The following is a 21,099-nucleotide window of genomic DNA, read 5'->3' on the forward strand; positions in this document are numbered from 1 at the left end:
ACATTTTTGCTCTCCAATTTATTGTGAGGTCTCTTTGAATAGTTGTTCTATCTATTCCTGTTCAAGCTTCGGTATAATGTTGGATGAAATATCCACAAACTAATATCATTAAGAGAAGTCCTGCACGAGTGCAAAGCTACACTTGTACCCTGCCCGCACGCCCACACATTTCTTCGTACTCCCTTCCCCAAACTCCAAATCAACCAACCTCCACTCCCCGCATCTCTCTTTCTCCCCCTCTCCAAGGCCAAGTTGTCCATTTCCATTCTCTCCAATGACACACAATTCTCCATCCGTCGTCAGCACCAGCATGTGGTTCTCACCAATGCTGAAATCGAGGATGTCGGCTCCGTGGATATCGAGTGGAATGGGATCGTAATCGTCCGAGTATGAAAATGAAGAGATGTCTGAGAGTTCGGGAATTATAGAAGGTGTATTGGTACGTCCCCATATGTAAAGATCGTGGCCTGTGGTAAGAGCGGCGGTTAGGGGACCGGAAGAAGATAGTTTGTGGATTTTTCCAGTTGGGAGAGAGATAAGAGAGGTGAGGAGGGTGGGTTGAGATGCTGGATTTGAAGAGGTGGGTTCGCGGCCGAGACAGGAGGGGTACCGTTCGTCGCCCCAGGTGTAAACATTTCCTTCTTGGGTGAGGGCCGTGAAGGTGGTGGTGTTGGAGACGAGTTGCGTGATGTGCGGGAGGGGAAATGTGAAATCCGGACTGGCTTGGGAGAGATATGCGGAAAGAGATGGGTATTGGATTAGGGTTGTTGGTGTGGAAGCTGAAGAGTTTAGTAGATTGTTGATGGGTGGAAATGGGGAATCTGAGGTTACCTGCAATCTTGTCGTTTCCAGCTGCGGTTGCCTTACTTGCAACACCTTCTGATTTTTCAAAATCTGTTTGTTCGTTTGAAGGTTGAGTGCTATTCCTTGCAGTAATCTGTTCTAATTGTGCTTGTAAGAAGCCATCTGGGGAACCGGCAACTTTTATCTCTTCGTGGAGACCTGAGGAGCCATTCGATATTACTGCTGCAGCCGAAAGTACATCAGTACCATGTTTGATGAGACCATGTATCGCTGCATGAAAAGTTATGCGAGGTAAAGTATCTACAATCTTCTCGTGACTTATTTGACTTATTGAAGAATAAGATGAAGGTTGGCCTCGAAGTCTGACAAATGCACAATTTTAACATCTGAAGATTCCGTCCACTTTTAAGTAGGCTGCTGAAGCTGTAGCTGATCTTTGCCTCTCAGTAAGATTTGACTAGAACTCTAACATACATCCCTAAACAGACTTGTCACTCGCTGGAGCCATTTTATTCTCATTGATGATATCATACTGTAAGATCATGTGATATACACGTGACGTATCCAAAGAAATCCTCTCTCTCTCGAAACAAAGGGAATACAAGAAGCCATGAAAGTACTATCAACATACCCAAGCAAGCCGAAAAAGAAGTTCCAAGAATCTTAATAGTTCCCTCTGCTCTCAATACTCGTTTGAAAGTGAAGACATCTTCAGGCTCATCGGGAAGACCTCCTTCGAATTGCAGCTGATTCCAAGCATTGAATCCACATGCCCATAATTCCATACTTAGATGATTGATGTATTGCACAAAGATGCAGCGTTGAAACTATTTCAGCCCTACCAAGATAAGAGTTGATCTGATTCTCTTGCGATAGCCTGAAGGGGGATGAGTACGCGAGTACGTCCGTAAAAGGTTCGCTAATGTAACACTGGTGAGTGCGGCTAATTTGTAGGTGGGATGTTGAGGATGTCCAAGTGATTAACATCACATCTATGCTGCACGACCAACTCCACCCATCGCCTTAAAACAAACATCGCTTTCTTTGATCCCAACTTCACATATATATGTTCAAGGTTTTCGTCAAGATAATCATACCCAATAATTTCAATAGAGTCAACCGTCTGTCCTGGATCCGACGATCCTATCCTATACAATAGGAAATCTATCCCCGAGGTATTCGTCAGTGTTACTTCAGGCTTCCAAATTCCATTTTACTGCTGCCTGTGGCGGAGTCTTAATTACTCCTGTCCTGACCAAGCGATCAATATTGTTCCTGATCAGCCATCGTGGTACCCATTCAATTCTTGCGTATATCTTCTGAAGTTCAAAAAGATATAGCCTCGAGATTTATTTCAATCGATCTAGAATTCCTGCAATTGTTTTTTGTATGTGATCCCCCCACGTTTACGCTTCACACCGGAATATCATTAAACGCTTCAGAGTCTTGCAATCTCACAATACCTCCCGAATTGCTGGCTCAGATCTTTCTGATTAAGATCTGATAAACACAATAAAACCAAACATCTGATTCTCCTCCGTTTGTTGATTGTTCTACCCAAAGTGCTTGGTTCGGGATTCAGCGGGGCTCAATTGAGGGGCATCAAGCGACCTTCCTCTTAATCTCGACGCCATCACGACCGTGGGTAGAAAACCGTCGTGGATAGTACATCCTCGAAATCAAAAACATCTTAAATCATCTTAAATGGCCACTATGAATCTCAACCTGCCTATACGGACTGCTAGTCGGAGAAACGATGAGAGTCGAAATCACTACATCTCTGGCAACTATACACCCACCTCTTCAACCGAGGCAATTGCTGGACCAATACGAGAACCAGCACCCGTCAATGAAAGATTAATTGTTGGACTGGATTTTGGGACAACATATTCTGGGTATGTTTATTTTCACAGCTTGTTTTGCCAAGACATTTGTGGCACCACCAAAACTGGACCTTTATATTTCTGGATAATTGCGCCATTTACCTTTGTTTGCTATTTTTACTCGAATGTTTATCGAATTCGACACTACAGTTTCTGTACATGTATGGATTTTAGGAATCTTGATCTTATAACGCCTCTTGAAGTAATTTCATTCATATCAGCACCTCAAGCAAGCCCTTGAACCATAGTTTACTCAAATTCCTACACAAATGCTAACATTGAACCAGTGTTGCTGTTGTTTACACATCGAACCCTGATGATGTAGATATCATCAAGACTTGGCCCGGAAGTAATGGAATTACATCTGATAAAGTGCCAACAGAAATTGGATACTCCAAACCTCCAGGATCACCAGCTGGAACTGAACCGACGATAAAATGGGGCTGTCAATTTCGTCCCGAGGAACCTCGACTGCGATGTATCAAACTTTTTCTCGACCGATCTCAAAAATTACCTTTCTACGTTAGTCCGGCTGAAACTGCCAACCAACTGAAAGAGCATAGCAAAAACGTAGTCGATGCGGTCAGTGATTACTTGACTCAAATCTACAAGCATACGATGGAAACCCTGACCCGTCGATATGGAGAATTATTCATGTCAACCACGAAAGTCGAATTTGTTCTTACCTGTCCAGCAGTCTGGTCAGATGCGGCGAAGAATACCACGCTTCAAGCTGCAGAGAGAGCGGGAATGGGTGATAAGTCAGCAATTCAGATGATCAGTGAGCCTGAAGCCGCTGCTGTCTATACCCTGAAAGCCATCCAACCAAATCATCTACAAGCTGGTGATAACTTTGTAGTATGTGATGCCGGGGGTGGTACGGTTGATCTCATCGCCTACAAAATCATATCTCTCAAGCCGTTGCAAGTAGAAGAGTCCGCTGTAGGTACGGGAGGGCTTTGTGGAAGTGCGTTCCTCAATTATCGATTTGAGGAACATTGCAAGAGTAGGATAGGAGTTGCACGATTTGAAGAGATGAAAATGAAGAAAGCCAAATCATGGCAAATGGGACTGAAATACTGGGAAGAATATGTGAAGCGAGACTTCGACGAAGAAAACGATACAGAGTTCAATATTCCTCTTCCTGGCCTAGCAGATGATATAGATGCAGGTCTGGATGGCGGATTTTTTATTATGACAACTGCTCAAGTCAAAGATATTTTCGAGCCAGTTGTCAAAGAGGTGTGTGATCTAGTTCAAGGTCAAGTTGACGGTATTAGACAAAAAGGGGGGATCGTCTCAGGTATCGTACTTGTGGGAGGATTTGGACAAAGCAACCATTTATACAAAAGATTAAAATCGCATTTCAACAGTGCAGCGCCACCACCTTACAGTGAAAGGCCCACTCACGCACAATCTATAGCCTTAGCACAAAGCAATTCTGTAGAGGTTATGCAGCCTATCAATGCATGGACTGCTGTGGTCCGAGGAGCGGTTCTTAAAGGATTAGAAGGAAGCGTGGTGGTGTCCAGAAAAGCACGGATGCACTATGGGACTTCATATGCAACGGTGTATGATGAGGATAAACATAATGTTAGCGAGAGATATTGGAGTCCATTATGGGAACGATGGATGGTCAGCGATAGAATGCAATGGCATCTAAATAAGGTAAAGTTTACTCTTCCCTCCCCCTTTTACCTCGACAGCACCACTAACCCCATCCAGGGTGATACTCTCAACACAGACACACCCATCTCTTTCCACTATACGCGCAATTTCCGCCCAGGGCAATCATTAATCGTGTCCGATGATCTTATTGCTTGCGATTCGGATGGCGAGCCTCCAGCGTCCTTCACGAGAGATCTAGTAAACGTGTGCACGCTCACCACAGATCTGGGAGCCGTGCCAAAGAGTCTGTATACGAGATTAACGACCACGAGGGGAGTGGAATTTCTCAATTTAGATTTTACTCTAGAGATGGTAGTAGAAAGCGCCGGATTGGCGTTTGAATTGAAAGTGGATGGATTCAGGTATGGAAGAGTGGAAGTCGAATTTCATTGAAGGGCATATATTAGCAACGAGTTTATGGCCCACGATAGAGGATTAGCTATGTGAGAAGACGGACGAATGAGATGTACCGGTTGGATGAAGGTAAATCGAGATCATCTTCTGGAATGATACTATGATCATTTGCGTTGCGTGCATCCATATATATTAGCGATATCAAGAGAATCTAGACTTTTATAGTTACATCAATCAAGTTATTGAATCCTTTTGAGGTTCCCTTGCAGTATATTATGACATGCCTTAATGTGAAAAACGAGCATAGCATATGATACCTAGGTATGTTTGAATCCATCACGACTTCCCAGGCGCGATATTATGGCCTCTTGAAGAGGAAGGTGGACCGACCGAGAGCACGTGTTGGGGCTCAGTAAGATTTAATTACTTCGTCTCTAAATAGTTTCAGGTAACGAAAAGATTCCTTAATCCCTGGAGATCAACTTATTGATGATTGCAAATAAATGAAAAAGTGTGAGCTCATAGTCGATCAATTAAATTTTCGTGGTGCGACCTTTTCCGCTGCGTATCCAAGATCACAAGCGATATCATAGAGTAGTGGCTATGTGCTGATTCTAAGCATCAGACTTGGGAGTATATACATTAGGCCGTCTCTTGCCTAAGAAACTTTGAAGCTAGAACAAAGCCTCACAAGAGGATACTGATTTTTTCTTCGGACGCTCTTCTTTATCCTGCACCGGGGACGTCTCTATTTCAAGTGGCCCGGAATTAAGCTGCCTTGAGTTTTTCAGATCCTTTCTTCTCTAATAGAGCGGGCGTTCTATACAACTTGTATGGCTATTCAGGCATACCCATAAAACGATAATTTTCAGCCCATAGAAATATCGTCACTGGACAACATGTCAGATCAACCCTTATTCTTTTCATCTTTTCCCGGAATTGTGCAAACACTGCAAGGTTATTCAATGGCCACGAGACATATGCTACGAAACTCAGAGTAGTCCGTTTCCTCATCACAGAATCTTCGGCTCTCTCCAAAGCCCAGCTGATGCAGGCTGCATTCTTTGCCAATACCTCTGGTTGTGTATAATCTCGATGCTTATAGATCGACGAACTACACTACCATCTGCCAAGACTCCACTGTATTTCTATATCCGCGTGCTATATGGCACACGTGTGGGCATATTAGTAGATGTAGGAGAGGCAGCCGGTCATGATTGGTTCGTATGTGGTTTCTCGAGCCCAACTCTGCTGAAGAGGAAATTCTAGAGAAACTGGAATCTCGACGTCTCAAACGTATGTTATTTGCTTTTTCTCTCATTGAGCTTGCCACAACCATACTTATATACTTTTTTCTCCCAGAATTTGCCCAAGGAGAAGCTCTGGAGGCTCTTAGAGACTTGGTCAAGACGCATATAAAGCCTTGGGTTGAAGCCTGTTGCAATTGCCGAGAGATCATGAGAATTGCGGCCGTACGATTGGTAAGAATATAATGCCAACTCGCCTCATTTATGTGAGAACTAAGGATAACGAAAGCGTTCGGCTTATCACAACAATGGATTCCATGGAACCATCCAAACACCCATACTTGATTTTTGGTTATTGCTGGGGTAGAGGAAACGACGTTGCAAAAACGGCAACCAGGAATCTTGAGGGTCGTCTACGCAGTTTCAATGCTGCTAACCTTCCTAAGACCATACAAGAAGCATTAATTTTGACTAGAATGATAACCATCCGTTACCTATGGGTCGATGCAATTTGCATTGCCCAATCCTCAGAAAACGATGACTATAGCGGATTCCAAACGGAGGCAAGCAAAATGTAAGATTACAATACCAACACCCAGTGCTGTATAGCTGCGTCAGTCGCTAATGATGCAGCGGAAGGGTTCTTCAGAGAAAGGCTGCTTGGGTGGTACCCAATCCAATCCATCTTCCCAACCTACACAGGTACTGTTGGTCCAGATCGGCAACCTATGACACTGTAGCCAAAAGATAGCGTCGCGAAATTGAGGAACGTTATTGATGAATAGCCACTATCAAAACGCGGATGGTGCTTATAGGAGTTTTCGCTTCCACCACGTATACTTCATTGGACCTCTTGTGGGCTATACCGCGAATGCCAATTCTTCCTACTTTCTAGAAGGAAGTTTCAAGAAGTGGGAGACGTATGGTTATGCTGCTACTGCTACTCCTCAAGATATTCTAGCCATGCCTGACGACAAACTCCTGACCCACGATGACTGGCATCGCTCACTTCGTTTGCTATCGGAGAAAGGCTTAACCTTTTCCAAAGATCGGGTATACGCCATCCATGGTATTGCTTGTCTCATCATAGAGCGACTCAAGGCTGAATACTTTAATGGCGTGTTCCGGCCATATCCTGCTCAAGGACTTGCGTGGAACTACTCCCCTTGGGGGTTCTTACGATGCATTGCCAGATGTATCCGTGGAACCTAGGAACGACCGTTTTCATACCTGGTGCTGGGCCTCGAATGGGCCGGTCCAGTTTTCAGCTATTCCTACAGGTGACTGGCACTCCTGTATTCATGATGTCCATCCACATGTATCCCCTTCGTATCCACGAAACACGAACTTGACCGAAATCATCGACTCGATGCTTCATATCAAAGCTCCAATCATCCAAGTCGACCTGGTTTATAAACCTTGGGGGTCATTCCCTCCTCCAAGAAACGTTAGTATTTATTGAGATGGTGGGGAACCACTAGATCATCACTTTTGGGTATGGCTTGATAATCAGCTTGGATCAAATCATTCGACGGCCACCAACATACTACATAATGCTAGCCGTGATATACTGCTCAAAGGGCCACTGTCCAAGTACTGCTTCTTGGAGGATGGCAATCTCACACACACTATGGATTGTTGGTACAAGAGATGGATACTCAACCCCAGGGGTGTTACCAAAGAAATGGATTTATAAAGCTGAATCGTCACACTTCACATTGTGATGGAGATGGAATGCGAGCGAATAAATTCGAAGAAATATTGTCAGAAGCTATTCTTCTATAGCGTTGACTCATTGAGTCCAATAAATTATGGTCGCAAAATTATGGTTCCATCCATTCTAAGATTGAATATTTCAAATGGTTTCAAAGGGGGCAAGCGAATCCGAGCATACATGTCATGCCAGATAGCTTGTCATGTGCATTGCGGGGTGCTCTCTCTCTTAAGAATCCGAAGAGTGAATACAGTCGCTACACTGAATCAACCATTCACTTCATGATTGTTAGCCACGTCAATGGCTACCATCGTTCCTCCCCTACTTCTCAGACAAAGCTTTCTTCTTACAACTCATTTGTTTCTCAGTCATGGCCACCTACAATTACCTGAGTACTCGACATTCCATTCCAATAACTCTTCAAGTACCAAGCACAACAATCAACTCAACTCCATCGCATTCTGGTACTCCCCCAGACCGGACACCATATTTTGTTTCACAACAGAAAAACTGTGAAGAATTCAGCGCTATGTCGGCCAACACAGCATTTTTGCAACACAATGGCATGGAGTTTCTCAAGGATGATGAAACTGCAGACAGGAAGATTCAAGGTAAAGCTTCAAATTGTCTTTTCTACCATATATCATCACTAGCAAGGTTCAGTGAACACGACCGCACCTCTCCTAATGAGAAAACATCAGTCTATCACTGGAAACACCAAAACACTCCATAGATTTGGCGAATTTCCCCGAGAAATACAGATTAAGATCTTCAAAAACGCGCTTCCTGACCCGCGCATTGTCTATCTCGGATGAACTCATGTTTTTGAACCATGAAGAGGAAGTCACCTGGGTTCATGCGAGCGTGGATAAAACCGGGACACTAGGCCTCCTACCTTTACTTGAAACATGCACAACATCAAATGCCTCAGTCTATTTTGGAGATGGATTTACTAAGATCAAGATTGAGCCTCTGAATAGTCGCCCACACACAGCCAACAAGCCATATCTTCGTTTCGGCTACAAGGACGGGGGCGATAAAGCTCTCAAATATACTTATATGAGACTTTCTGAAGATATTATTGTGGTGGATTATGATTCATTACACCTTTAATATAGACATGGCGGATCACTTGATCTCGGGATGCTTACCCATATCGCTGTGAGTAATTTTGGATATTTATCAGTCAGAAAACTTTGGGTCAGCGGCAACATGACCGAGCTGTAGAACGATATGTATTCGTGATGCCCATGTCTCAAGACGCTCAGTGTTATCAGTTCGGGAAATTGCCTCAGGAAAATGCCTCCCGCTACCCGACTTCTTAGTATCAACAAAGACTTGCTCAAGCTAGACGTTAGAGATAAAGACGAGCGTCAAGTCCCGCTTGAAGAGGCGGATCATAGGTACGGAGTGTAGGAGAAAACACTGAAAGCACGATGTATTTTTGACAGACACGTTGAATCATATCGCAAAGAAATAGAGGAAGAAGGAAACAAAGATGCTTTCGAATACTGGAAGAAGGTCGAGGTAGTCAATGTTTTACATTGCTGGCCTGATGAACCTCAGGATGAACCGAATCTCTACATTCCAAAGATTGACTCCTATGTGCGCTGCAATGATGATGGATTCCTGGCACCCTTACCAGAGACTACGCCCGATAGTTTGATACAGCTCAGAGATCTTCTCAATCTGGTAGAGCTTGGAGACGAGCAATGGTCACATGAGCTACAGAATCGACTCCTTAGGTGGTGTCCTCCGCGGGAAGTTTGACGTGTTATTTAGAGATTGCATTTCATTCCAATAGGGTTACGAAATATCCTCTTGGGGGAATTAGATGTACGCAGGTAAAGCAATACCAAGATGTCAACTTTATCGAGCAAATTGATGTGCGGTGACCCAACGTGATCTATATGACTAGTGATGGCCCATGGAGGAGAGGGGTATGTATGACCCACTGCGAGGCCTCTTGATACTATCTACTTCTTTGAACCCTTTCCTTAAACAGTGAGAAGAAGCTGCTTTCGCTGGTTTGTGTCCAAGCTACAAGTCTTGAGTCGAATCTGAGCATACAATAGCATAGTGGCTCAAGGAGCAAATTCACAGCCATACCATAGACGGCGGGTGCTTCAACATATCCGAAAGAGCGACTAATACCTCCAATGACACGGCCTATTACTATAGGAATCTGAAAGGGCAACACCGGATCAAATATCTGGGTCATGAGAAATATGAAAGTGTTGTATCTGATGTGGAAAGATGCGAGAGGGAGGAGACAAAGTTCAACTGTTGCGTTCTTGTATGTCTATCAAATTACATGTGTGAGATTACTAGTCCGTAGAGGATCTTACTTTATTGTAGCGACCTTTTGTGTGGGCTTTACTTAGGTATAACAGAGTTTCCCTGTGAAATGCTTCTTATCACGTCCCTTTCTCTTCTTCTTCTTCTTCTTTCTCAATAGTCTCCTTGAGTATCTACACATTAATAGAGAATCGCATCCAAAGCAGAATTACCGCAGGATGAAAAGAACGAGACAGTGATGAAGGATACATATTCAAATGCGACTATAAATCTTTCATGCAGTAGGTCATGTTCATAGACACTTAATATCATGACGCTAATCCACACCTACCGTAGCTTGAACTACAACCACTTCCCGATCAAAGAAGTTGCCGGATACCTCATCCATCCTGGTATCCCCACGCATCAACCCAATCTACGGATTGCAGATGTAGGGACTGGGACCGGGTAGGCAATCAAATCATTCGAATCAGGCAACCGCGTATCCACGCATCACCACACATACCAACCCTTCTCATCCCATCCCCGTCCCAATCCAAATACTAACCCCCACCCCAGAATATGGGCCTGCGACATATCCTACAACCTTCCCCCACCATCCAAATCGACGGCTTCGACATCTCCGCCGCGCAATCCCCCGCTCGGGGTTTCCGTCCGCAAAATATACACTTATACACTCACGATGGATCTCGAGGACTACGCGAGCGAGTTTCACGAACGCTACGATATCGTGCATGTGCGACTTTGGCTCTGCGTTGTGAATGATCTGGAAGCGAGGGCTTTGTTGTGGAATTTAATTTCGTTGTTGAGGAAGTTGGGGCTTGTGTTTGGGGGTTTGTCTAGAAGTCTTGGGTACCTTGGACTTGTGAACTAATACGTGGGGATTTTGGAATCGGGCGGGTATTAACGTGGATGGAACGGCTGCCGCTGGCTGCAGAAGTGGTTGTGATGCAGGAGGGAGCGCTGACGACGACTGCGTCGGAACGACTTTGTGATACGTTTCATAACCGAAGCCGGACTGTGAATATGGGTAAGAAGGATACATTTCCCAGATAAAGTTATTCTAAGATTGAGATAGGTGGGTTGAGGGTTTGCAAACTCTTTTTGAAGAAGAAGGACTTGTGAATGTTTCTCGTACCGAGCATACATGGCCTAATTATCTCCGTCCTCTTTCGTCACAAAGTTCTATGGCTGCGACTGCAGATGTGATGGCGAAGATCGATGCTTATAACACGGAGGGAAGTGGGATGCGGATGAAATTTGTAGTGGACTTGAAGAGAGAAAGCGCGAATGGGGTTGCGGTGGATACACCTTTTCAATGGGTTGTTGGTCGGAAGATGTTGTGATTGAGATTTTTCTTTCTATGTTATCGATCTAAGATGTGATGGGTTATTATCATGAATAGATTTGATTTGGCCCAAGAGCCACAACCCGTTATATCTTTATCGTAAATAGATGTCCTTTTCTCGAGATGTAGACACACGCACTTGCGTGGGAAAGAGATCAATTCGCAATCAAAACCAACCAGACACATGCTCAATTCTGCTATGAAATCCCGATCTCTCGTCCTCTTCAAGACTCCCAAGAGAAATCAAATGTGGTGCCATAACATCCATCCTATTGCCACAGGAATTGATTTAACCTTGATGAAAAAAATCCTGAAAGAAGTGTTCCGTCCCCGTTCAATTCAGCTCAGCTCAAGCATCATCATGATTCACGACTAACAGCCCACGCTTCACAATACATCATTCCCAACCGCTCATCCTTTCCAATCTCCTCCCCAAAGTCCAGAGCAACAGATTCGCACTTTAGACTTTTGGGCATTCATCCATCCATCAAGTATTTCTCGTAGCTTGTAAAAAATTCCTGGTGTCTGACCACACCACAAGTATACACCTAAACAATCAACAACCCCCCCCCCCCCTCAAGATTAACCTTTATTGAAAAGTAAAAATCACCCATTTTACCTACTTAGGTAGCAGCCGGCACGGAAACTATCCTAGTTGCCAGTCTCGAGCCGGTGTCAGCTAGATACTAAGACTAGTAGGTTAGGCTGAGCCTACGAAGTATAGCCTGGAACCCCCATTCGAAGGCTGGTAATAATATGCGTATTATAAATAATGTATTCCCTTTTTGGAAAATAAATAAATAAGGAAATCAAAAAGATAAACAGGATCTGAATTACTAGTAACAATCCACTTAAAAAGATTCAGAAAAGACAGAAAAAATAAAGATGATGAAAAAAAGAATTACACATCCAAGCCAATTCAGATCCTAAGAAGAAGTTTCTCCCTCTCCATTTCCCATTGATCCAACCTCCTCTGTCCCCTCTGTCTTCCCCGGAACCTCCTCCCCCAAGAAGTCTCAATCGTGTGAAGATGTATCACAAACTCATCACAAACACGGGATTCCCGATACATACTTACTTCGGTACGCTACTTCGGTACCCAAGACCCAAGAGAAAATCCTCGCAGCCACCAACCAACCAGCCAACTCATCAATTCCATCTCAATCAATTCCCAACCTCCCAGCCCTCACCATCTCAAACCATGAATATCACAGAATAAAGAACGTGAATCAAGAATCAAGAGCCAAAAACCAAGAATCAAAACCAAAAACGACTCATCATCTAAACGCCTCAAACAACATCATCATCATCTATCCTATCTTCCTCATTCCCCGGCGCCGGTAAGGAAGTACAGCCAGTAAAGTAAGCTTACCCTTACCACCACCTGTTACAACTTTCCCACTTCCCAATCCCAATCCCAATCCCAACGGCAATTTCCTCTTTTCCTGTCGGTACTTACTATTACTTACTTGCTTCATTGCCGTTTTCCATACAGTAGCTCTCTATCGACTCCACTATCTATCTATCGTAAATGATTAATCAATTTTCATATATCCATACATACCCAAGCCAAGGACCAGCCGGACCCCCATCCAATCCATGACCATGACCATGACCATGACCATGCCCATGCCCATCCATGATTTCATACGTTTCAATTTCATACCTCTCGAACGTTTGATATTCATCCGATGCTCGTATCATCCTAGTATGATTATCTCTCCCCCTCCCTAGTGCCTACTTGCATACTACCAACCATCTAACTAAATTCTAACCATCCCTCCCCTCCTCCGAGACTCATCTCGCGTTCATTTCGAAACCCTCGGAAAGATTCTAGAACAAGGACTAGGATTTCCTAGCATGTATATCTACCCAATTGAATAAACCGATCCCTGTCTCTCCCCTCTTTATTTACAAAGTTCATTCATTGAATTGCTTGATTTAACAATTCCCAAGTTTTCCAGTCCTGAGCACTTGCTCTAGCCTTCAAGTCTGTAGTGTGTAATAATCCCAGTCCCAGTCCCAGTAGACCTCCCGTTTAGTACAGAGTAGCTCGAGAGTAGGTATCTAAACGTTGTTAAGCCAACAAAATCAACAAAACATACGAGACGAGACGAGACGAATGAATGATAGGCAAAATTGGATCATCAAGTTGAGTCTTGGATGGATGGAGAGATCCACTTGGGATCCGGAGATCAATGCCGCGTCTATACGATGTATGTGTATGTGTTTGTGTATGCGTATGTAACCAGCAATATGGAAGTAAATATCTGGATAGTTAGTTGACTTGTAATATCGCAGTACATCATGGTAAATCATATTCATATTCATATCGCGTAGACAGAAAAGGAGGTGGTTGGGGGGTTTATTGCGTGGAATGATCCGGCCGTTGGGGTTTATGATGTATCGAGGAAGGGGTGCGGGAGGGATTGTGTATGAAGGGATTATGGAAGATGGCCCGCGGTGGATAGAAGCTAGGTTGCACGTATGCTCCTTACGATAGATATACTACGATATGATATGATATAATGGAGTGGAAGATTTTGGAAGCGATAGGTCTTGTATTACTTAGATATCTACAGAATAATGTATAGTAACAGATACTTAGGTATGAAGATACGTCCTACATTTACAGGCCATATGTACTCCGTATAGTACGTATTTAAGGGTCCAAAGCAATCAGGATTTTTTTTTTAAATTCAGGGTCTAGAGTTTAAAGTTTAGAGTCTAAGTGAGAAATATATACTTTATGAATCTATGCTACTTTACAATACTACACTACACTACACTCTACTATACTATATGATACTATATCCATACCATAAATTTCAAAAACAAGCCAAAAGATGCACCACACCAAACTACCTATACCAAGTTACCAACCCCCCAAAAGTATCATAACTGTATGGAAATCAGAGACTGGGGCTAGAATCAGAATCAGAATCAGACTGTATACTCTATACATCTAGACATCTACACTCCCAAGCCAGAACGGGAACCAGACGGGAACCACAACCAGAACACACACACACCATTATGCCCCAAGAAAATCACAAACACAATCACACCTGCAGTAGCCTCACTCCCACCTCCCACCTCCCGAGCTCCCATATTTTGGGTCCCAAAATATGTATGTAAATCTTACATATATATCCATCCATCTCTCAACGACCCTGAAGATCTCTACAAATTCCAAATTCCAAATTCCAAATCCCCAATTCCACATTTCCCATGCATAATCCATCCTAGAACCTATTCTATTTCGTCTTGTGTCTATACTCCGTCTGTAACCCATCCTTTCTCGACTTGATGCTCTAGACCCGGAAACTTATCCTATAGCTACCCCTATAGCTATATCCCACACTTTATACCCTATCCCGATAATACATACCCATAGCTACATCCATACCATACCCAATCTCAAGCCAATGCAAGAAACAAGAAACAGAAAACCCAATCCCTTCCCTTCCCTTCCCTTACCATGCTATGCTATGCTATGCTATGCGTCGCCTCACTCACTCGCTCCACTTTGGCGATCATATCATACTATATCTATACTATACTACACCATACTATAAGCCTAAACCACACCACGTCACGCTATACCACACTATTCTATGCTACAAGACTATACTATACTACTCATGATTTCACCCCAATACTAATACGACGAGTCAAGTCATCATCTAGTTTGTCATCTAATTCACCATCCAGACTCCAAATCTCAGTCCATCCATCCTCATCCATAGATAGACCCATAGTCTCTAGAGTGAAACCGAAGAGCCTGGTTTCACACATACACATACGACATCACATCAATCACATCACGTCACTGATTCACTCACAGACAATAGATGAAATAACACAATTCACGCGCAAGCAAACGAGATATGAACAACTCAATAGATTCAGATGAAAGGAAAAAAGAAGGCGACGCTCTCGCGCCCAATTTTTAGTTTCCACACAGGACACACTACCCTGATTCCTTCCCTCTTGCTCATCAACCCATTGAACCCCCTCCCTTCCTCTAAACATTCGCCACTAATCTAAATACAAGATCCCCAGCCTCCTCCCCAACGATCCTGAAAATCTCTTCCCCATCCATCCACCTTCCAACATACCTCACCCATATCTACCTACCCCTAAACTCTCTGCCATTTCCTCCCTCTTCCATGACAATGACATACTGCCCAGCAGTCTCAATCGAGGTTCCTTCCAACCTCACTAGCCAACACAGCATAAGAGCGATGACGTCCTTCGTTTCCAAGTCCTCCATCCATGCATGAAAGCACAGCCAATTCCTCCAGGGCCTTCCTTCCTAACATGCAGGAACGAGGATCTTCCCCAGAAAATCCCTTCCTGCAGCAAATCTCTAAATGTTCCGTCCCAGGATAGCCCTAACCAGATATGTACGACAAAAGAAAGACAAAAGGAATAAGGAAACTGTTATAATTAAGTAGATGTACCATCCCCGCCACAAATATGCATACCCTTGGAAACCCCTTCCTCTGCCCGTCCCGCCAGAGCCGCAAATCCCAAATCCCGTTCCCCATATCCCGTGCCCGTATTTTTTTTGGTGAAGCTGTCTTTAGAACATGTGAGTGGTACAGTAATGTGCGACCAATGTAGAATAAACAGATTCACTTCCCCCAATTAACTGCCGCCACGTGGCTCGCCTGAAAATCAACAATGACCCTGAAAAATAGGAAAATAATAACATGTATATAATTCGGTCCTGGCATTCGATTGAATTTGCTACAGGCCACATCCATAGAAAAATTTGATGACAAATGAGATATTGTTTGAGTGCTGCGAAGCAATTTTTTTCCATTGAATCTTCGGAAAATTGAATTTAGTGCAGTCTATGAAGGGGTATTTAGAAGACGAGAAAAAAATAAACACTAAGAAGCGCTTCTATAGGCGCGACTATGCTCAGGGGTATGAAGCTGGAAAATAAAATCAAAAGAAGGTTTCGATATCAACATTAAACGCCGCAGATGAACTCGCTAGACCCAGCTGTGCTGGTGTATAGTAAACTGATGTCACAAAGAACGTTTGAACAAAAAACTGACCCCGCCATATATCTCCCAAACACCATGCAATGTAGATAACCCGAAACTTTTCCTCCAAGTATTTTACAAATTGACGATAGAGGATCGTCTAGAATCGATTTTGTGCCGCGAATATACTAGCAGCAGCAGATGCTGCCCACTCATTTTCCTCATAATCGTATGGAGGTGTCGAGGATTGCTTGCTGGATCCATGATTTTTTGGAGTTGGTGAAGCATTGTTTAAACCCTGGCCAAAGAGTACCGAATTACCATTAGCGGACGGGGAGGGCGTAGGGTATGGATTTAAACCAGTGTTACTATGTGATTGTCTTAATGGTTGCCGATGATCGATCTGGACTGAATTTCCGCGTTTCATTGTTTTCTTAGTGGAAATTGAAGCTTCGTCAAGCAATTCGTCTTCCTCATCAGGAGTCTCGTATTGTTGAACTCCTGGTATTTGGCTCCTCCTGTTCCTAGTAGGTATGGGTGCAACAGACCTTGGAATATCGGCAGTCGAGCGCGGTGGCTGTTGATGAGGCACAGAGTGATGTCTCTTTAGAACGCTACTTGGATTGATTTGATGACTTGGTGGTATGGGAGGGCAATTGGTACTCTGTGGTGAATCCAAATTTTGCTGTACGTTGCGCAATGCCTTGTCTAATGCCTCAGAAGAATCGACTTTTTGCGGAGCAGGACTCGCAGGCTGATTGCTGTCCAATACCATCGATGATCTATTGCTCGACCAAGGTCCACATCCAGCCTGTGCTTCGAGGTCCATTGATTTCGGTGACATAGGAGTTGTAGATTGTCGACCAGAAAACCTTCTCGCACGCTTCCTTAAATGAGAAAAGAAACTTTCCTTCTGGCCACTTGGAGGAGATACTAGACCAGAATTCCCATTCAATGCCATTTCAGCTTGCTGTCTATGAATTTCCGCATAATGATTCGTGCTCGAGGCAACTGATAATTGACGGCCAATTTTCTTCGAACTTTTGTCATTTTGTCCCGAATATAGATCATTGTACGATGATGTTCTGCTATTTGCTTGTGCTGTTGCAGTATCAGATATTGGCGATATTGGTTTGATTGTCGGTAAAATCGGCATTGGCGCTGCATTAGTAGCTCCGTGAGCCCATGTTGACCGCTTCGCCGCAGGCTGACGTGTCTTAGCGACGGGGATTTCACTTATTGTAGCTGTAAGGACCGGTGAAGGTTTAGATGCCACGTTCTCTTTCTCCTTTGTTGGAATTGCTGCAGTGTTAGAATTATCATTTCTACCGATAAGGGATTTTCTAAACCAGGAAGGTTTTGCTGTTGCAGTTGGTGTGGCGTCAGAGAATTCCTTTGAGCTACGATAGCTTAGATCGGAATGTTTGCGACCCAGTATCCTGGATGATGACTTGGGCCTTAGGGGATCCACAGCATCAGTAAAGAATTCGTGAGCCATAGCCTGAGTTGATGTTGGGCGACTTTTAGGATCCCACATCAAACACCACGTGACGAATTTTGCCAATGATGCTGGCCATTGAGGCGTCTGAAGAATCGTGTCCATGGAATGTGGCGCCATTTTTGGGAATGAGAACCCAAGTTTGCCGGCCAGTCTCGTACCTTCTCTCCAATCACCTCCACCAACTCTCTCACCAGCCTTGTTGTACCAGTTACCTGGACTGCCCATGATTTCACACACTCTCCAGACCTGATCGACTTCGTTTCCTCCAGGAAATAAAGGTTTCAGAGTTGCAATTTCCACTGCCATAGCACCAATTGCCCAAATATCCACTGGAGCTGAGTACTCCCCTGCTCTCAATAATACTTCTGGCGCTCTGTACCATCTTGTTGATACATATGTTGTATAAGGTAACTTCGAATGAGTTTCTCGTGCAAGACCAAAGTCGGCAATCTTGACTGTGTAAGCTGGTGGTGTAGAGGGAGGAGTTACCATAGCAGAGTATCGTCGGAATGAGTTTCCTGAATCTTGTGCTGATGTGGAAACGAGAATGTTTTCTGGTTTAATATCGCGATGGAAGAACTGATGAGCGTGAATATGCTCGAGTCCTTGCATGATTTGGAAGAGGATACTCTTGACACTAGAAACATCCAGGCACTTGTGGTCACGAGCCTTCATCAATTGATACAAGTTTCCATCCATGTACTCCATGGCAATATGCAACTTCTTCGTGAAAGGATCGAGGAATATATCTAATGCTGGGACGAGGTGTGGATGAGGTGGTAATGTCTTTAGGAATACGACTTCTCGTAGTTCTAGACATGGTTGAAATGATTCAAAAGTCTTCTTCATCGTCTTGATAGCAATCTATAATTGTTTCGTCAGCTTTAACAATTCCTCAGTCGATTCTGTCTAAACTTACGATTGTCCCACGTCGAGCTACACTGGCTCCTGCCCCGCGTACTCGAGCTAGAACAACGCTACCAAAGCTTCCATCTCCAATATCTTTCAATACTTCGAACCTGTCTTCCAACGCTTGTCCTTGTGAAGCTTGAGGGGTCGAAGACCCTCGGTGGGTTAAATCGTACGCGACTGTCATGTTTGTAGATCTAGTTTGAGGTGTGTGTTGTAGTAATGTATATATGTATTTGAATAATAAATGTTCGTATTAGATGACCGACAGTGAATACTAAATGAAATTGGCCATGTTAGCATTCTCTTCCGTCACGTTCGAGGATCAGATGTCAACCATAGTGAATATCAGGAGATTTCACTTACCAATGCTGCCGCGTATATGGCTCTACGAGAGCTTTCTTACTGTAATCGGAGCATTCATGTAATGTAGCTGTCGATGGTAGTAGGTAACGATCGAGATGATAACGATACGTTTTGGATGTCCTCCGTGAGATTGGAAATGAGTGAAGTAGCGAATTGAAAGATCAAGAAGTTGATCAGGTAGAGAGATGTAATGGGATGTCTGAGAAAGGGTTCAAGGGTAGGAAAGGAGCCGTTACCAAGAATCGGGAGTGCGGGTCTTGACCCGCTAGAGCAAGAAGACTTTCGACGATCAAATAGAAGGACGGACGACTCGTGACGTTTTTGGGTTAGTATTTGGATGATAGGAGAAGCTGGAATAGATCAAGGGCTTTTCGTGGTTTCTTGATGTGCGACGTGGGGGAGTCGATGGCTTGCTTGTTGTAGGTGGATATCGCAAGCGCATGAGAGTCAGTCAAAAAGGAAAGCACTGGCATGGGTTGCATGAACTTTGAATTGTCGAAACTACCAGGCCTTGAACCGTGGAAACTTGCAAGACCTCAAGCTTCGCGCTTTCTCTGGTTTGTGTTTTATTAAGTTCCGCAAATCCTTCCAGAAGACAATCTTTGGGGCATGAACAGCTCGGGGGGTGATGGTAATAACCAATTTCGCTAAGATCCACTTTGACATCGAACAGTAGATTGGATCTTTTAGTAGTTCGTTCCTTCAGGGGTATATGGTGCCAGAAATGGGTGAGTCTCGAATGGATATTAGATAATTGGCATTATTTGAATTGATTGATTTGTTCTCGTGCCGGGTTATAATTAATAAGGAGGGAGGAGGAGTTTGGAAGGAAGGAGGGTTCAGAAATGAAGGGTCTGTAGGTTGCGTGTGTATGTACAAATGGTACGAATAGAACTGGTGCGAAGTGTGTATGGACAGCATGTACTAAATAGCTAGCGAGCGAGTGATTTTGGGCAGCTTCTCTTCTTCCTGTGCAATGCAGTGTTGGATTGCTGGTGCTTGATTATGCTGGCTGACGGATTTATTTGAGGTTATGCGTGGATGTGTGAGTGTGCGTGCGTGCGTGCGAGTGTACGGTAGGTATGTACTGATACTGCGAGTTATATGCGAGATTGTGGGGACTTGTCTCGAACAACACGCTGTTTAGCTGAATCCAGTCTGAAGAGCACCGTGATTCTGTGAGAAAAATAGCCAGTGCTTTGCTGGTGTGGAATCCCTGATAGATATCGGCTAAAAAGTGTCGATTGCTTCTTGTGATGCCAACACAGCGGCCGAGTAAAGAGTGTGATTGTGCTGATTCGATGAGAATGCGGATTAATTCAATAATCACTGGCCCTTGGTGGCCCTTGGTGGCCCCGGGGAAGTTGATACCTCGAAGCACCTAACGACTTCAAGTAATATCTCTCTGTCATGTACGAGTATGACCCACGGATTATCAACGGATTATTGAATCTTGATGTAAAGAAAAACGAGTGAAGGGGGGCTTTAGAGGCGGGGCGGGCTTTGGGGCCTCTTTTTTCTTCTTCTTCTTCTTCTTCTTCTTTTTTTCTTCCAATCAATTGAGGTTATATTAAAGGAAAGTCAAAAGGGTCTTGTTTCTTGAATCAGAATAGTGGATTGAGATGAAAATAATCCATGGGCCATTTTTTTCATTGGTTTGTGTTTTTTCTTGAAGCCAACGAGAACGAGATACCTAGATATGCAGAAGAAGATCAAAAAGGGCAGAAGAAACCCCCTCCATTGCACTGAGCTAGTATCTCACGATGTACAATTCAATAACCATCCTTATAAATGTGTACAAGAAGGAGGAGCCTTTTTCCCTGGGATCAGCAAGTACAATACGATGATACGGTTCAGATCCCAGGAATGTGCGGTCGCGATGAAATTCGAGGCGTTGGAGGGTGACACTGATAAGAGAGGGAGGGAAAGGAAGGAAAGGAAAGAAACGGTGTGTTGGATGTGACTTTGAGAGGCGGGAGGCAAATGAGAATTGAGTGTGAAGTGTGA

At 44.0% G+C, this 21,099-nt stretch overlaps 7 protein-coding genes across 7 annotated transcripts; 4 read left to right on the forward strand and 3 right to left on the reverse strand.

Annotated features, from left to right (window-relative positions):
* Positions 1-108: 108 nt before the first annotated feature.
* EAF01_009402 (uncharacterized protein) lies at positions 109-1,589 on the reverse strand (the record flags this gene model as incomplete). Its single annotated transcript, XM_038917658.1, has 3 exons — positions 109-779; positions 832-1,026; positions 1,436-1,589. 3 exons carry the CDS (start codon positions 1,587-1,589, stop codon positions 109-111), a joined length of 1,020 nt encoding a protein of 339 aa, XP_038766467.1.
* Positions 1,590-1,804: 215 nt separating this feature from the next.
* EAF01_009403 (uncharacterized protein) lies at positions 1,805-4,965 on the forward strand. Its single transcript, XM_038917659.1, has 3 exons — positions 1,805-2,699; positions 2,975-4,355; positions 4,413-4,965. Exons 1-3 carry the CDS (start codon positions 2,509-2,511, stop codon positions 4,746-4,748), a joined length of 1,908 nt encoding a protein of 635 aa, XP_038766468.1. The 5' UTR covers positions 1,805-2,508; the 3' UTR covers positions 4,749-4,965.
* A 970-nt stretch (positions 4,966-5,935) lies between these two features.
* On the forward strand, positions 5,936-7,168 carry EAF01_009404 (uncharacterized protein; the record flags this gene model as incomplete). The annotated part of the gene is made up of 4 exons (XM_038917660.1): positions 5,936-6,005; positions 6,072-6,190; positions 6,403-6,530; positions 6,742-7,168. The coding sequence occupies 4 exons, from the start codon at positions 5,936-5,938 to the stop codon at positions 7,166-7,168; spliced, it is 744 nt and encodes a 247-aa protein (XP_038766469.1).
* An 872-nt stretch (positions 7,169-8,040) lies between these two features.
* Positions 8,041-8,783, forward strand: EAF01_009405 (uncharacterized protein; the record flags this gene model as incomplete). The annotated part of the gene is made up of 2 exons (XM_038917661.1): positions 8,041-8,281; positions 8,404-8,783. 2 exons carry the CDS (start codon positions 8,041-8,043, stop codon positions 8,781-8,783), a joined length of 621 nt encoding a protein of 206 aa, XP_038766470.1.
* Positions 8,784-8,969: 186 nt separating this feature from the next.
* On the forward strand, positions 8,970-9,440 carry EAF01_009406 (uncharacterized protein; the record flags this gene model as incomplete). The annotated part of the gene is made up of 2 exons (XM_038917662.1): positions 8,970-9,073; positions 9,122-9,440. 2 exons carry the CDS (start codon positions 8,970-8,972, stop codon positions 9,438-9,440), a joined length of 423 nt encoding a protein of 140 aa, XP_038766471.1.
* A 1,321-nt stretch (positions 9,441-10,761) lies between these two features.
* Positions 10,762-11,013, reverse strand: EAF01_009407 (uncharacterized protein; the record flags this gene model as incomplete). The annotated part of the gene is made up of 1 exon (XM_038917663.1): positions 10,762-11,013. One exon carries the CDS (start codon positions 11,011-11,013, stop codon positions 10,762-10,764), a length of 252 nt encoding a protein of 83 aa, XP_038766472.1.
* Positions 11,014-15,205: 4,192 nt separating this feature from the next.
* Positions 15,206-20,605, reverse strand: EAF01_009408 (uncharacterized protein). The gene is made up of 3 exons (XM_038917664.1): positions 19,093-20,605; positions 18,737-19,003; positions 15,206-18,681 (listed from the first exon to the last, which is right to left on the reverse strand). Exons 2-3 carry the CDS (start codon positions 18,911-18,913, stop codon positions 16,477-16,479), a joined length of 2,382 nt encoding a protein of 793 aa, XP_038766473.1. The 5' UTR covers positions 18,914-19,003; positions 19,093-20,605; the 3' UTR covers positions 15,206-16,476.
* Between the last annotated feature and the right edge of the window lie 494 nt (positions 20,606-21,099).

The sequence above is a fragment of the Botrytis porri genome, assembly GCF_014898465.1.
Source record: "Botrytis porri strain MUCL 3234 chromosome Unknown BPOR_014, whole genome shotgun sequence".
Classification (NCBI taxonomy): domain Eukaryota; kingdom Fungi; phylum Ascomycota; class Leotiomycetes; order Helotiales; family Sclerotiniaceae; genus Botrytis; species Botrytis porri.

Coding starts and splice junctions, on each gene's coding strand:
- EAF01_009403 (XM_038917659.1), top strand. CDS start 2,509: ATGGCCACTATGAATCTCAACCTGCCTATACGGACTGCTAGTCGGAGA. Junction 2,700..2,974: donor TTTGGGACAACATATTCTGG/GTATGTTTATTT, acceptor ACATTGAACCAG/TGTTGCTGTTGTTTACACAT. Junction 4,356..4,412: donor TGCAATGGCATCTAAATAAG/GTAAAGTTTACT, acceptor AACCCCATCCAG/GGTGATACTCTCAACACAGA.
- EAF01_009408 (XM_038917664.1), bottom strand. CDS start 18,913: ATGACAGTCGCGTACGATTTAACCCACCGAGGGTCTTCGACCCCTCAA. Junction 18,682..18,736: donor TAGCTCGACGTGGGACAATC/GTAAGTTTAGAC, acceptor AAACAATTATAG/ATTGCTATCAAGACGATGAA.